This window comes from Crotalus tigris, unplaced genomic scaffold (genome assembly GCF_016545835.1).
Source record: "Crotalus tigris isolate CLP2741 ecotype Arizona unplaced genomic scaffold, ASM1654583v1 scf7180000024286.1529876, whole genome shotgun sequence".
Classification (NCBI taxonomy): domain Eukaryota; kingdom Metazoa; phylum Chordata; class Lepidosauria; order Squamata; family Viperidae; genus Crotalus; species Crotalus tigris.
This window is the reverse complement of record NW_024100459.1, coordinates 796,274-809,114: the sequence shown is the minus strand read 5'-3', so window position 1 is coordinate 809,114 and position 12,841 is coordinate 796,274. Positions and strand designations below refer to the sequence as shown.

General features: G+C 37.6%; 1 protein-coding gene across 4 annotated transcripts in view; it reads right to left on the bottom strand.

Moving 5' to 3' along the window:
• The window catches only part of LTK (leukocyte receptor tyrosine kinase), a 132,793-nt gene that overhangs the window by 66,290 nt on the left and 53,662 nt on the right, over positions 1 to 12,841 (bottom strand). For all 4 annotated transcript variants that reach the window (XM_039323899.1, XM_039323898.1, XM_039323900.1 and 1 more), the window contains 3 exons: positions 6,271 to 6,410; positions 5,535 to 5,663; positions 4,687 to 4,836 (listed from right to left, as the gene is read on the bottom strand). In XM_039323899.1, the coding sequence (XP_039179833.1) occupies positions 4,687 to 4,836; positions 5,535 to 5,663; positions 6,271 to 6,410 (419 nt within the window). The remainder of the gene's footprint in view (positions 1 to 4,686; positions 4,837 to 5,534; positions 5,664 to 6,270; positions 6,411 to 12,841) is intronic.

The following is a 12,841-nucleotide window of genomic DNA, read 5'->3' as shown; positions in this document are numbered from 1 at the left end:
ATCCTTCTGTTACTAAATCTTTCCTTGATTTTATTTTATATTCCCTTTGAATAAATTGACAATATAAATTTGTATTCATTCCGTATTCTCAGAATGGCACATCTAATGTAAAATCTACATTAAGCTTAGCTTTGACATTTGACAAACATCCATATCATCCAAATCTCAATTTGAGTTCTTCTAACTCAAGTAACTTTTTATATCTCAGCAACTCCCAGCAACTCTCTTTCATCCAAACTAAATAACAAACAGCAAAGTATAATTTTAAGTCAAGTAAACCCAATCCTCCTCTTTCCTTTGCATCTTGTAATACCTTATATTTAATTTGTGGTTTCCCCCCACCCCACCCGCCATACAAATTTAGAAGTATCCTTCTGCCACTATTTAAATGATACACTGGCTGTCAAAAAACAAAAATAACCTTCTAAGTAAAACATTCATCTTTATCACAGATATTCTCCCCAACAATAAGAGTTCCACTTTATCACATTTTAACATTTCTGTTTTGAATGCATTCCATAACTTAATATAATAATTTTGAAATAACACACAGGCCATGTTTATCAACAGATGCCCAAATATTTTAACCTTTTTCAGTTTTAAAATCTATTTTCTTTATCAGTTCTGTTTACTCTTGTATTTTCATACTTTTTGTTAATGTATTTCTCTTTTGTTTATTAATTTTGAGACCTGCTAATTCACTAAATTCTTTTAATTTAGTTATTAATAATTTAATTTCCTTTTAAGGATCTTCCAAAACCAACATCAAATTATCCGCAAAAGCTCATGAATCTCTTTTTAAATCTTTACACTCACAATCCTCTCTTCTCATCTTACGTCTGTGTTCAATATATCAATACCTAAAATAAACACAAGAAGGGAAAATGGGCAACTTTGTCTTCTTTCTTTTTATATCTCACATGGTTTTGTTAGCTCTCCATTAACAATTATTTGTGCTGTCTGAAGAGTGTAAATTGATTTTACCCAGTTTATAAAGTTCTCTCCAAAGTTCATATTTTCTAAAACATCAAACGGAAACATCCAATTCAATTTGTTAAAAGCCTTCTCTGCATCTAGAAAGAAACATGTGGCTTGTTTTTCATTATATTTTTTTCAAATATTTCCTTAATATCCTACACATTCCTAAAATTGCCCTTCAATTATCTTTTAGGTAAAAAACTACATTGATCTTCATGAATAAATTCTTGCAAAATTATTTTCAATCTTTCAGTTCAAATTGTTGTAAGCAATTTATAATCTTTGTTCAATGGCATTAGTCTTGTTAAAGTCAAATCTTGTCCCTCTTTGAGTGCTAATGCTATATTGGCTTCTTTCCAAGTCTCTGGCATTTTCCTCCCTGTAAAATAGAATTCATTGTGTTTTGTAAAAATTGTAAAAAAATAATAATCATCCTCATAGTACCTAATAGTTCATCTGATCCAGGAAATTTTCCTAGTTTAATCTCTTGTATAACTTCCAAAACGTCCTTGTTGTTACAGGTCCATACATAACTTGTCTTTGTTCTTCCGTGATTCTCAGTAAATTTTGTTTTCTAAGCTATTCCTCCATTTTCTCCAATGAAATATCATGTTCTTTATATAAAATTAATACTGATACAATGTTCCTTGAATAGCAATATTATCTGTTCATATAGAATCAACCTCTAGTAATTTCAATATCATTTTCTTTTCCCTTTCTTTTCATAATTTATATGCCAACCATTTCTTTGGTTTCTTTGCAAATTCAAAAAGTCTATGTTTTACAGATTTTACAGATTTATTTCCATTTTTGTCATTGTTAACTGTTGTTTTAAAATCTTAATTTGTTGAGAGATACTTATATTCCCCAGGAAGTTCTTTAATTCTTTTCTTTTTATCTCCACCAGAATATTTTGTCTTTTCTCTTTCTTCTTCTTCTTAATTTCAGAATTATCTTGAATTAGACAACCTCTAATAAGGGCTTTACCTCAATCCCAAACCATTTTCAAGTCAATGCCTTAGTTTAAATTAGTTTCAAAGAATTCTTCTAATTTCTTTTTAAAATCCTCAACAATTGTTTCTTTCTGTAACAATACTTCATTTAATCGCCATCTTAAAAAATCTAGTTTTTGTTTTATAACCAAAATCACAGGATTCTGGTATGAAAAAGTAAAATTTCCATTTTAGATATTTTAGTAGCCAAGACTCTTTAAATCCAAATCACATCTACTTTTGAAAAAGAGTTGTGTTTTTCTGAAAAATAAAATATTCTCTCGAACTACCATTTTTCCATCTCCATATATCAATCAACCCAAAATTAATAATCAAACCAGAAAAAGTTGGTAGTTTATCCTACGTAATTTTAATATTTAATATTTTTCTCGAAGTTCTGTCCATTTCCATTCCAATCTCTCTTTAAACACCAACTTTCATTAGAGAAATCCATCAATCTCTCCAGAGGTGGTTTGTAGAACATTCCTTTATCCTCATTTGAGGCATAAATCCCCAACATTATAGTTTTGACCCCAAATAAATTAGCTTGTGCCTCACAAATCTACCATATAAAATCTCCATTCCTCTTTTTTAATGTCTGCTGAAATATATTCTTCACCGAAAGTTTTTAAGGCAAATGTTTTGTGCAAAATGGTTATCTTACAATCTTTCTTTGATCCAGAGAGATTATGCAGTTTGGCATCCACCCTCTAGCAGCATTCTTGGCTACAGTGTCCCTTTGCTCCTTTGGAGACATCTGCCCAGCATAATTCCTCACCGGAAACTTTATATTGTCCACATCACACATGATTTTATATATTTCAGTTTCCCCTTATCTGATTTTGCTCTAAACAAAAAACCTAAATGCTATACTCTTTCCTTGCTGGGAGTTACTCTGATTCCATAGACAGGATACCTAAGCTACATACTAAGGCACAGGTGTCAAATTTGCTGGGTCACGTGACGTATCGCAACATATCGTGACTTTTTTTGCATTGCTGGAGCTGCTGTGGGTGTGGCCTCCATATGATGCAACCAGCCCATGGGCTGGCAGTTTGACACCCCTGTACTAAGGGAACCTTGCATATATGTAGAAAATCATCGTCTTGTTAAAAAGGATAAGGAGAAGAGAACGAAGCCATCCATTTCTATGGGTCTCTTGACGGGATTTGAAATGCACAAATCCCTCCCTCAATAAAACATGTAGGGAGTGGAATCCTTATTAGAACAAGGGAAGAATTGTAGAGGTCCATCTCCCTTTTTACCTTTCAAAAGAGATATTCTATAGTAGCTCTTAACAAAGGTCAGGGAATTCTTGCCAACATCTTAGAAATAAAGGTGGAAAATCCATCAGGGAATGGGGAGCATTCTTGTTTTTCTCTATCACTACCATTTCACTCTCCCTATAGACTCCTAATGTATTTCAAAATAAGTTTTTCATATGCATCTTCACCTGCTAGTCCATGGCTAAAATCCAACTTTAATATCAATTGCTTATAGAATGTAGAAAATTTCAGTTTCAAAACAGATTTTATAGATTGTCTTATAGTATTCTTCTGAAAAACACAAAGCTTCATGTGTCACCTCAGGCTGTTTTCTGATTTCACGCATAAGGAGACTGTGTATGTTTTCCTTCACAGATGGACACTCTCTCAAGGCAGCACTATGAACATCCCTCTACAAAAGATATGGCTCAGAAGCATACAAGAAGAGAAACTAAGATGATCAAAGGCCTGGAAACTAAAACTTACGAAGAATGGCTGCAGGACTTGGATTTGGCTAGTCTAAAGAAAAGAAGAAATAAGGGAGACATGATAGCAGTATTCCAGTATTTGAGGGACTGCCACAAAGAAGAATGGGTCACATTATTCTCCAAAACACCAGAGGGCAAGACAAGAAACAATGGTTGGAAACTGATCAAAGAGAGAAGCAACTTGGAATTAAGGAGAAACTTCCTGGCAGTGAGGACAATTAACCAGTGGAACAGCTTGCCTCCAGAAATCGTGGGTGCTCTATCACTGGAGATTTTTAAGAAGAGACTAGACCAGTGATGGTGGACCTTTTAGAGAACGAGTGCCCACAAACTGGCCCTGCCCCTGCTCCACCCCTGCCCCGCCCCTGCTCTGCCCCCCATCCCCTGCCCTGCCTGCCCACAGGACCACCCACTACCTCCAGGGCCTGCCGCAGATGCCCAGGCAGCCCAACAGCGCTATGGCAGCCAAACCCTCTGCCCATGCCCTGCAGCATCAACTGCATGATGGGGTGTGAGGACAAAGTCTTGTCTAAGCTGCCTGGCTGCCATGTCCTTGGCTGCACTGCTCTGTGTGGGCCACGCTCGAGGGCAACTCTCCTTCAGGGGGGCTGCTGGAGAGGAGGGGGTTGTGGGGGGGGGAGGCAAGGCTGGGGTAACAACACGTGTGCCCACAGAGAGGGCTCCGAGTGCCGCCTCTGGCACCGGTGCCATAGGTTCGCACCACTGGACTAGACAATCACTTGTCTGAGATGGTATAGGTTCTCCTGCTTGAGCAGAGGGCTGGACCAGAAGGCCTCCAAGGTCCATTCTATTCTATTCTATTCTATTCTATTCTATTCTATTCTATTCTATTCTATTCTATTCTATTCTATTCTAAAGTTGCTCAACGTTTCAATAAATAAAAGCATCCCAAATGGAGATGCTCTTCCAGCTAAAACGGAAGATGAAGGATAAAAAATATACCTCCAGTGGCTTGTAAGGCAGATCCTCCAATCCAGTTTTCATGCATCCTTGAAATATCACTAATAGCCCAGGAAGAATTTATATTTCCATCCATTGTCCAGCCACAGGCACCTTCCTCAAAAGAACAATGTGCCCCCTCTGTTAGGCTATCTGGAAAAAAACAGTAAGAATGATTTTTACAAGAAACAAACAAAAAGATCAATACAGTATATTGTGAAGTACGGTTAACTGTGTACAAAAACTCATTGGTACAGAAAATTTACATTTCTACTAAAATCATTAAATATTTTTTCTTTTTGCTATTCTTAATATTAAACATATAAACTGAAAAAAAAATCAGCTGCCTAGGAATAAGCATCCATCAAAATGTCAAGACCCAAATAATAAGGTATTTACTGATCTAGGAAATAATGCTAGCACTGGAAATAAAAGTCATTTGTTAAAATAACAGGAAATAAGAGAGAGGAAATGAGCTTGGAGGTCATCTAGTCCAACCCCTGCTCAAGCAGGAAACCCTATACCATTTCAGACAAATTATTGTCCAATCTCTTCTTAAAAACCTCCAGTGTTGGAGCGCCCACAACTTCCAGAGGCAAGTAGTTCCACTGATTAATTGTTCTAATTGTCAGGAAATTTCTCCTTAGTTTTAGGTTGGTTCTCTCCTTGATTAGTTTCATTCATTGCTTTTTGTCCTGCTTTCAGTACCAATCAGTATTTTTTGTTCCTTCCTCACTGAAGTTTTTGCAGGATTAATAAAGAACAAAAGGTTGGGCTTAATATTTTTATTCTTACAATAGTTGACAAGTAAGAACTCGCTGAAAGAAAGAGGCAGGCAGGTTCACATTTACCACAGAGGGATTCATCTTCTTCTTTGGTTGGACAATCAGAATTGAAACTGCAAACCTCTAGGTGGCTGACACAGCCCTCATGTGGGCAGGAGGTAGGAGAGCCCTTATCAAAGTTGGAAAAAACTTTATCTGAAGGGAAAACAAACAAAAATATCAACATCTAAGTCAGTGTTCTCTGACTTGATTTTTAAAATGTACCACTTTTACCGCCTGGAATCAGTGGCTATGAGCTTTCTAGGATGTGTATCAGTCTGGAGGAAGTCTGATAAACATTTTTAAATGTTTTTATCATTATCTGGATCTGGACCAATTATGCAATGGATTGAAATTTAATTGCACTGGATATATGCAACCTTCAGACCAAGGTCATCTGAAGCTGTAAGTAGTGAAGAGAATGGACCCATTTTTCAGATTTAGGGGACAATCCTTCCTTCCATGTTTCCAAACCTAAAGCATAGCACACTTTGTTTAATTTTCCATTGGAAACTGGTGGGAATTTTCAGCATAATCCTGGGAGAGCTTCTGGACACCTCAAAATAGGGGTTATGGGGCCATGTGTGGCTTGAAGGCCACAGTTTGCTTACTGTAGTTAAGATATAAAATAGTAAAATTAAAATTTATAATAATAGACTTTAAAATTATTTACTTCACAGCCTATTGCTGAATCTTAGGCCAGAAACAGTCAGTTTATCTTATCCAATGATCACAATTTTTTCAAATGTGAATTCCTACATACCATGAAGGCAATTTTGAAGTTGCAATGAGCCCAGTGCCAAAACCCCAGAATTCTTCTCCTCACAACTTGAATACAGCAAAGTGATCTCAAAAGGCCTTTCCATTTGTCCAATTGGGCCTATTAGAATTTTCCATTTCACCCTGAAAATCAAAGCAGTTGACATGGTTAATAAATGTCTTTATCTATAAAGAACACAAATGTATCCAAAGGATTTCAAAGCAGTTGACATGGTTAATAAATGTGTTTATCTATAAAGAGTATCAATGTATCCAAAGGATTTCATATATCTTATCTCAAGTTATATTTTTTAGAACTGTGCAGTTTTGGTCAATTATATAGTAAAGGTTTAGATGTTAGTAATAATATTTTGCAGAAAACAAATATCTATCTATCTATCTATCTATCTATCTATCTATCTATCTATCTATCTATCTATCTATCTATATATCTATATATATATATATATATATATATAGTCAATTACCAATAAAACGTGAACACCAGGAATATAATAAACTATAAAAGTTTAATACCATCACCGATCACCAAGCTTTCGTCAGATACTTCTGACATCGTCAGGGTTAATGCTGGTCTGTGGGAGAGTGCCTTTATAGGTGAGCCGTCATTTGCACACGGCTCCTAGATCTTGTCGTAGGTCCTAATTGATTTAACTGCTTTTTAATTATGGCTTCTATACTGATGACTCCTCTTTTCTTGCTTTTACTGCTTGTGCTTTGCACGAAGCTGAAAACACCAGCCTGAAGATGACGAATGGGACTTCGTCGAAACGTCGCCAAGACACTTCCAATTTTACGCGGGAGAAAACCCGAACAACCAAAGACCTACATACAAACACCCGCGAAAACCTCAGAAAATATATATATATATATATATATATATATATATATATATATATATATATATGTCCTTAATGGTTATAAAAATACAAATCCCGGGCATATTTGTTCAATGATGCAATCTTCGATCTCCGGGAAGAGTATACTCCAGTTATTTATTGTTAAAACCACATTTAAAACAATAAAAACAGTTATATACAAAAATTAAAACAACTTAGCTTTCGCTGGTCCTCTGCCAGCGCCCTCAGAGTGGGGCTTAGGGGGTGGGAAGGGGATAAAAAGAACTTCCCACCCCCTAAGCCCCACTCTGAGGATGCTGGCAGAGGACCAGCGAAAGCTAAGTTGTTTTAATTTTTGTATATAACTGTTTTTATTGTTTTAAATGTGGTTTTAACAATAAATAACTGGAGTATACTCTTCCCAGAGATCGAAGATTGCATCATTAAATATATATATATATATATATATATATATATATATATATATATATATATATATATATATATAATATTCTGAGGTTTTCGCGGGTGTTTGTATGTAGGTCTTTGGTTGTTTGGGTTTTCTCCCGCGTAAAATTGGAAGTATCTTGGCGACGTTTCGACGAAGTCCCATTCGTCATCTTCAGGCTGGTGTTTTCAGCTTCGTGCTTCGAGGAGCAATGTGCACATCCCATGCACCACTTGTCCCACCACATACATCGGACAAACCAACAGAAGAATAAGTGCACGCATTGAAGAACATAAGAACTCAGTCAAAAAAGAGGAACCAACATCTTCCCTGGTCCAACACCTTAAAGCCACAGGACATGAAATTGACTTTCAAAATACCAGAACCATTGCCAAAAGTGAACATTTTAATAACAGAATAATCAGAGAAGCCATCGAGATAGAAAAATACCCACACAGCATGAACAAACGAGATGATACCTCCCGCCTACCAGCCATTTGGAAACCCGCCCTTATTGACAAACGACTCCCTAACACAAAAAATGATACCAGACCCACACTCACAAAAACCACACAGGATGTCACCACCACACATCCATGCAAAAAACAAACTCAAAGCCACACCGATGATGAGGCACGACCACAAACCAGAAGCCAGACCACAGCTGCATCATTAGCCACTTTAAACCCCTCCAATCCATACATGAAGCAAACTGACACCCTCTATGAAGAGCAGGCACGACCACGAACGCGAAGCCAAAAAATAGCAAGGCAGCCCAAAATCTTAAACCCCTCTGCAACTCAGACTAACCTGAGCACAACCAAACAGAACACTCCCCCAGCCAATCAGAGCACAGCCAACCCCCCAGCCAATCAGAGCACAGCCAACCCCCCAGCCAATCAGAGCACAGCCAAGCCCCTAACCAATCAGAACACACCTCCACCCAGTCAGAACACAGCCAAGCTCCCACCCAATCAGTTCATACCCCACTGACAGTTAAAAGGAAGAAACAGCTAAGACCACAAATTGCTGCTCGAAGCACGAAGCTGAAAACACCAGCCTGAAGATGACGAATGGGACTTCATCGAAACGTCGCCAAGACACTTCCAATTTTACGCGGGAGAAAACCCGAACAACCAAAGACCTATATATATATATATTCAAAAACTAAAACACAGATCACCGAGACTGAAGAATTTATTTAAAAACTTAGCTTTCGTCAGCGTCTGCTGACATCGTGAGAGTTCTAGCCAGGATTGAGACTCACGTTCTTATAGTCTCTATAACGCCAAGCATTTGGCTAATGAGCGTGTTATCAGTCTATTCAGCTCCCGCCCCCCGTAGTTAATTGCTCTGTTGTTTCCATCATGCTTGTTGACACCTATTTGAATTTAGGCACCCTGCTCCTCTCCTCGTGCCCTGCCCATGTGCAGTGTGTGTTCTACCACGCACAGTCATCTCGCTGCTTTTCTGGCATTTGCATATGCAATGCTGCCATTTCAGCTGGTTGTTCTTTCTTGCTGTCATTATCCCTGTCCATGTTGGTTCCAAGTCTTTTGCTGTCACTCATCACACCGTCTGCCCCCTCTCGATCATTTGCTGTGCCCTAAGTCCATTGAAGAAGGGGTATGATCCTCTGTTGACCTGTTTGTATCAGTGAGGATCTGTGGCTGTTTCATCTTTGCAGTTTCTTATTTAAAGATATCTGCCAGCGTAATATCTGATAAGCTGGTAACAGTTCAATATGCCGGTTGATGGAATGCTTGTTGGATAGCCATGCCTCTTTTAGCAGACGGGCGCCCTTTGTTGCATCATGAGCAATGACCCTGGCGTCAGTGAAGTTAAACATGTGGTTGTGTTCTGCAGTGTGAGCCCACACTTGGGACTGCTGCTCATGGCATTTGATGGCCAACTGATGTTTATGCAGTCTCATCCGAAGACGCTTTGTGGTCTCACCTACATAATTGTAAGCGTAATTATTACAATTAATTTGATATACCACTGATGACATCTTACTCATGGGCAAGGGTTCTTTGGGGCACATTACCCGTGTTTGAAGAGTCTGAATAGGTCTATGCACCATTCTGTTATGCTCAGATAATATTCTCTGACACTCCATGGATATAGGAGAGTGTGGTCCAAGTAGTAGTGATTGGAAGTCTGTCATCTGCAGCAAATGGTGCCTGTTGCTGGTGATGATGTTGGACGAAGTCGTTCTGTATGCATACCTGAAAGAGGTGTGCATATTCCTTGGCTTTTTCACTTGCCATGCTGCAGTGTGTGTTTACTCTATTAAACAGGGTGTGAATGCAGCTAATTTTATGGGCAGTAGGATAATTGTTGTCACTATGGACTATTCTGTCAGTATGGGTGGCTTTGCGGTACACCATTATGCTCGTGACGTATTAGTATGTCCAAGAAGAGTAAGGTGTTATTCACCTCTTCTTCAGCAGTGAATTGGATGTCAGGGTAGATGGCATTCAGCTTTTTCCATGAAGGGAGCTTTGTCATGGCGCTTGATGACTACAAATGTGTCATCTACATACCTGGTCCAAAATTTGGGCTTGTAATCCTTCATTGCTGTGAGTTCTAGCTTTTGCAACACCGCCTCAGCAATCAATCCTGAGATGGGAGACCCCATCAGAGGTCAGGTATGTAGTATAACTCTCAGAGAGAATGCTACCAGATGACTGCAAAGAAATATAATTCTTCCCTCCCTCTCTCACCATCCTTTCAGAACATATCCTTCCATCCCCCCACCATCCAGTCACAACTGATGAAACTTCTTGGATGAGAAGCAAAACGTTGTTGTCTTCTTCGAGGAAAAAACAAGTCCAATTGCCTTTTGAAAAAGCACCTTTGAGACAACTATGACCTGGATGATGGAGAATCTCCACAAACATTTGGACACGAGAGGAAATCAGTAGGAACTAAAAATGACTATTAAAGAAGAACACTTACATGTGACTTTCTAATACAGAACGGAACAAAATATCTTAACACTGAACATATTGAAGGATATTTTTGAACAATGGAGCCAGAAGTTAATTTTAAGAATATCTGCCTCTGTAGATGTGTTTAAAAGATATTATAGAAAAGGAACAAGTTTTACCAGACAAGAGTGAGAGTGATTTGAAAATGGGTTTGAAAATGACAGGCTAAAAGATTGATGTGGAAAAAAATGCTACACTAGAGAAATGAAATGATGTTTTCATAATTAAAAGGGATATACAAATAAGAAATCAAGAGTGACCTGGATAACTTTTCTATATTGGATTTACAAAAGACACTTTTAAAATGGAATCTTTGAGGCTCCCTGTTTGTTTACAGATATTTAATTATCCAGCTAGGTAACATCATCAGTGCTGGAGAGTGCGGGATTTTCTCCCTGTTTATAGACATTAATGTTGAAAGAATAGTCATTCTTTGGTGGACTTTTGCCTACATAAAATATACAGATGGGAGAAATTTGCCTAATCTCCACAGCATTCACCTCTTACAACAAAATTCTTAAAGATCTGAGGCAAAAAGCCAGGTAAACAAGTCTGACACATGTTTTCAAGCCAGTTCAGGAGGGAAAATTGCCAACACCATCAACAAATTATGAAAGCTAAAGTCATGAAGTAGAACCGCCTGATGTTGATATGTCATCCTTGTTGATGCTTCTTAAAAAAAAAAGTTCCACCAATCACTCCCTTGAATTTCACGGGGCAAGTCAAGGCCAAAAGGTGTCTTTAAACAGAAACACACATAAAACTAGATTATGTATTGATCTGTTGATGAAAATGTGACCTGAGGTTTGCATGAACCTTTATGTGTACTTCCTCTAGGAGCAATTGTTCAGTATTCACTAATTGCAACAACTTCATATAACATATCTACCAGAAATAACAATACCAATATATAGTAACTCATGGTATATTTTTGATGTTCAGTTTTTGCCCTTTACACAACTTACATAATTACATTAGATCTTTTAGTTCTTAAACAACAGTACTTATGGATGTTTCCTGCATGTTGTTCAGTTGTCCAACTCTGAGTCATAATTATGTCACTAGCACTGCAGTGTCACAGCAACAAAAGCCACGAATTGAGTATTCCAGATTATTGTGTGCATTATAGTAGACTATCTAGTTTTCATACCAGTACTGTACACATGATATATAATCACAATTTCTTAAAATATGTACTTACATTTAAGAGCAATACAAGAAAAATAATAAAAAACACCACACATTATAAATAGCATCAAAAGCACAATGGAGTAATAATCCATTTTAAAAACTATTTAAAAACAAGGCTATATCTTGTAAGTTCTAGAAGCAGCCACAATTGCTTTAAAAAAAAATTACTAGAACTTTCAAAATTAAATTGTAAAGTTCCTTTGAATTTTAGTAAGATTCTTGTGGGAGGTATCAGTGAACTCTGGAGCCATTCGCTTTTATAGTAGATTCTCAAAGTGCAAGTTATGAAAGAAGCAGTTCCTTTCCAGAGGTATCAGTAAGCACCCTTTGTTGCTTGAGCCAGGAAAGAAGCTTTTTGAGCCAATTTAATTTATTTAATGGAATTCAGAATGAAGCCTTGGGTGTACACAGTGAAAGATGGATTGTTGCAGCAGTAATTCAGATAAACTCAGCATGGCAATACTTTTAATGTTGATTTTATGTTAAAAGGATGCAACTTGTTAAATTAGCTAACAATGCTCCATGCTCATATATAGGTACAAACATAAAGCAGAGGTCAACACATCTCTGGCAATGAAGGAAGAAAGGAAGGAAGGGAGGGAGGGAGGAAGGAAGGAAGGAAGGAAGGAAGGAAGGAAGGGTTTGTGCTGATTAGGTATGGTAATCCGTGGTTTCCAAGTTAGAGAGAATCATAATGTACCCATTATGTCTGAGTTCCACATGGCCACCAAGTCAAATGCCAAGTATCCCATAATCAGTCACTTGGGAGGAAAAAGACTACAGTTTAAACACTAAAACAAGACTTATAAAAATCACTTCTTACAGGGCAGATGAATGATAATCTGTTTGCTCCATTCTTGCCTACAATAAAGAATCTTATCTGAGTTGTGTCTGAGAGTTTTCTGCTGAGAACGCCTCTTCCTGAGGAAGACATGAAGGGTCTGAAACAGCATATTTATTGTGGGGCTCTGAAGAGAGGCCTGTTTAGATAAACTTGCATCTATTTCATTTTTAAGGGGGAAAATCAGCACATTTTGTGATGCATCATGAGAATGCAAGATAGCGCAAAAAGGTTGACTTCCA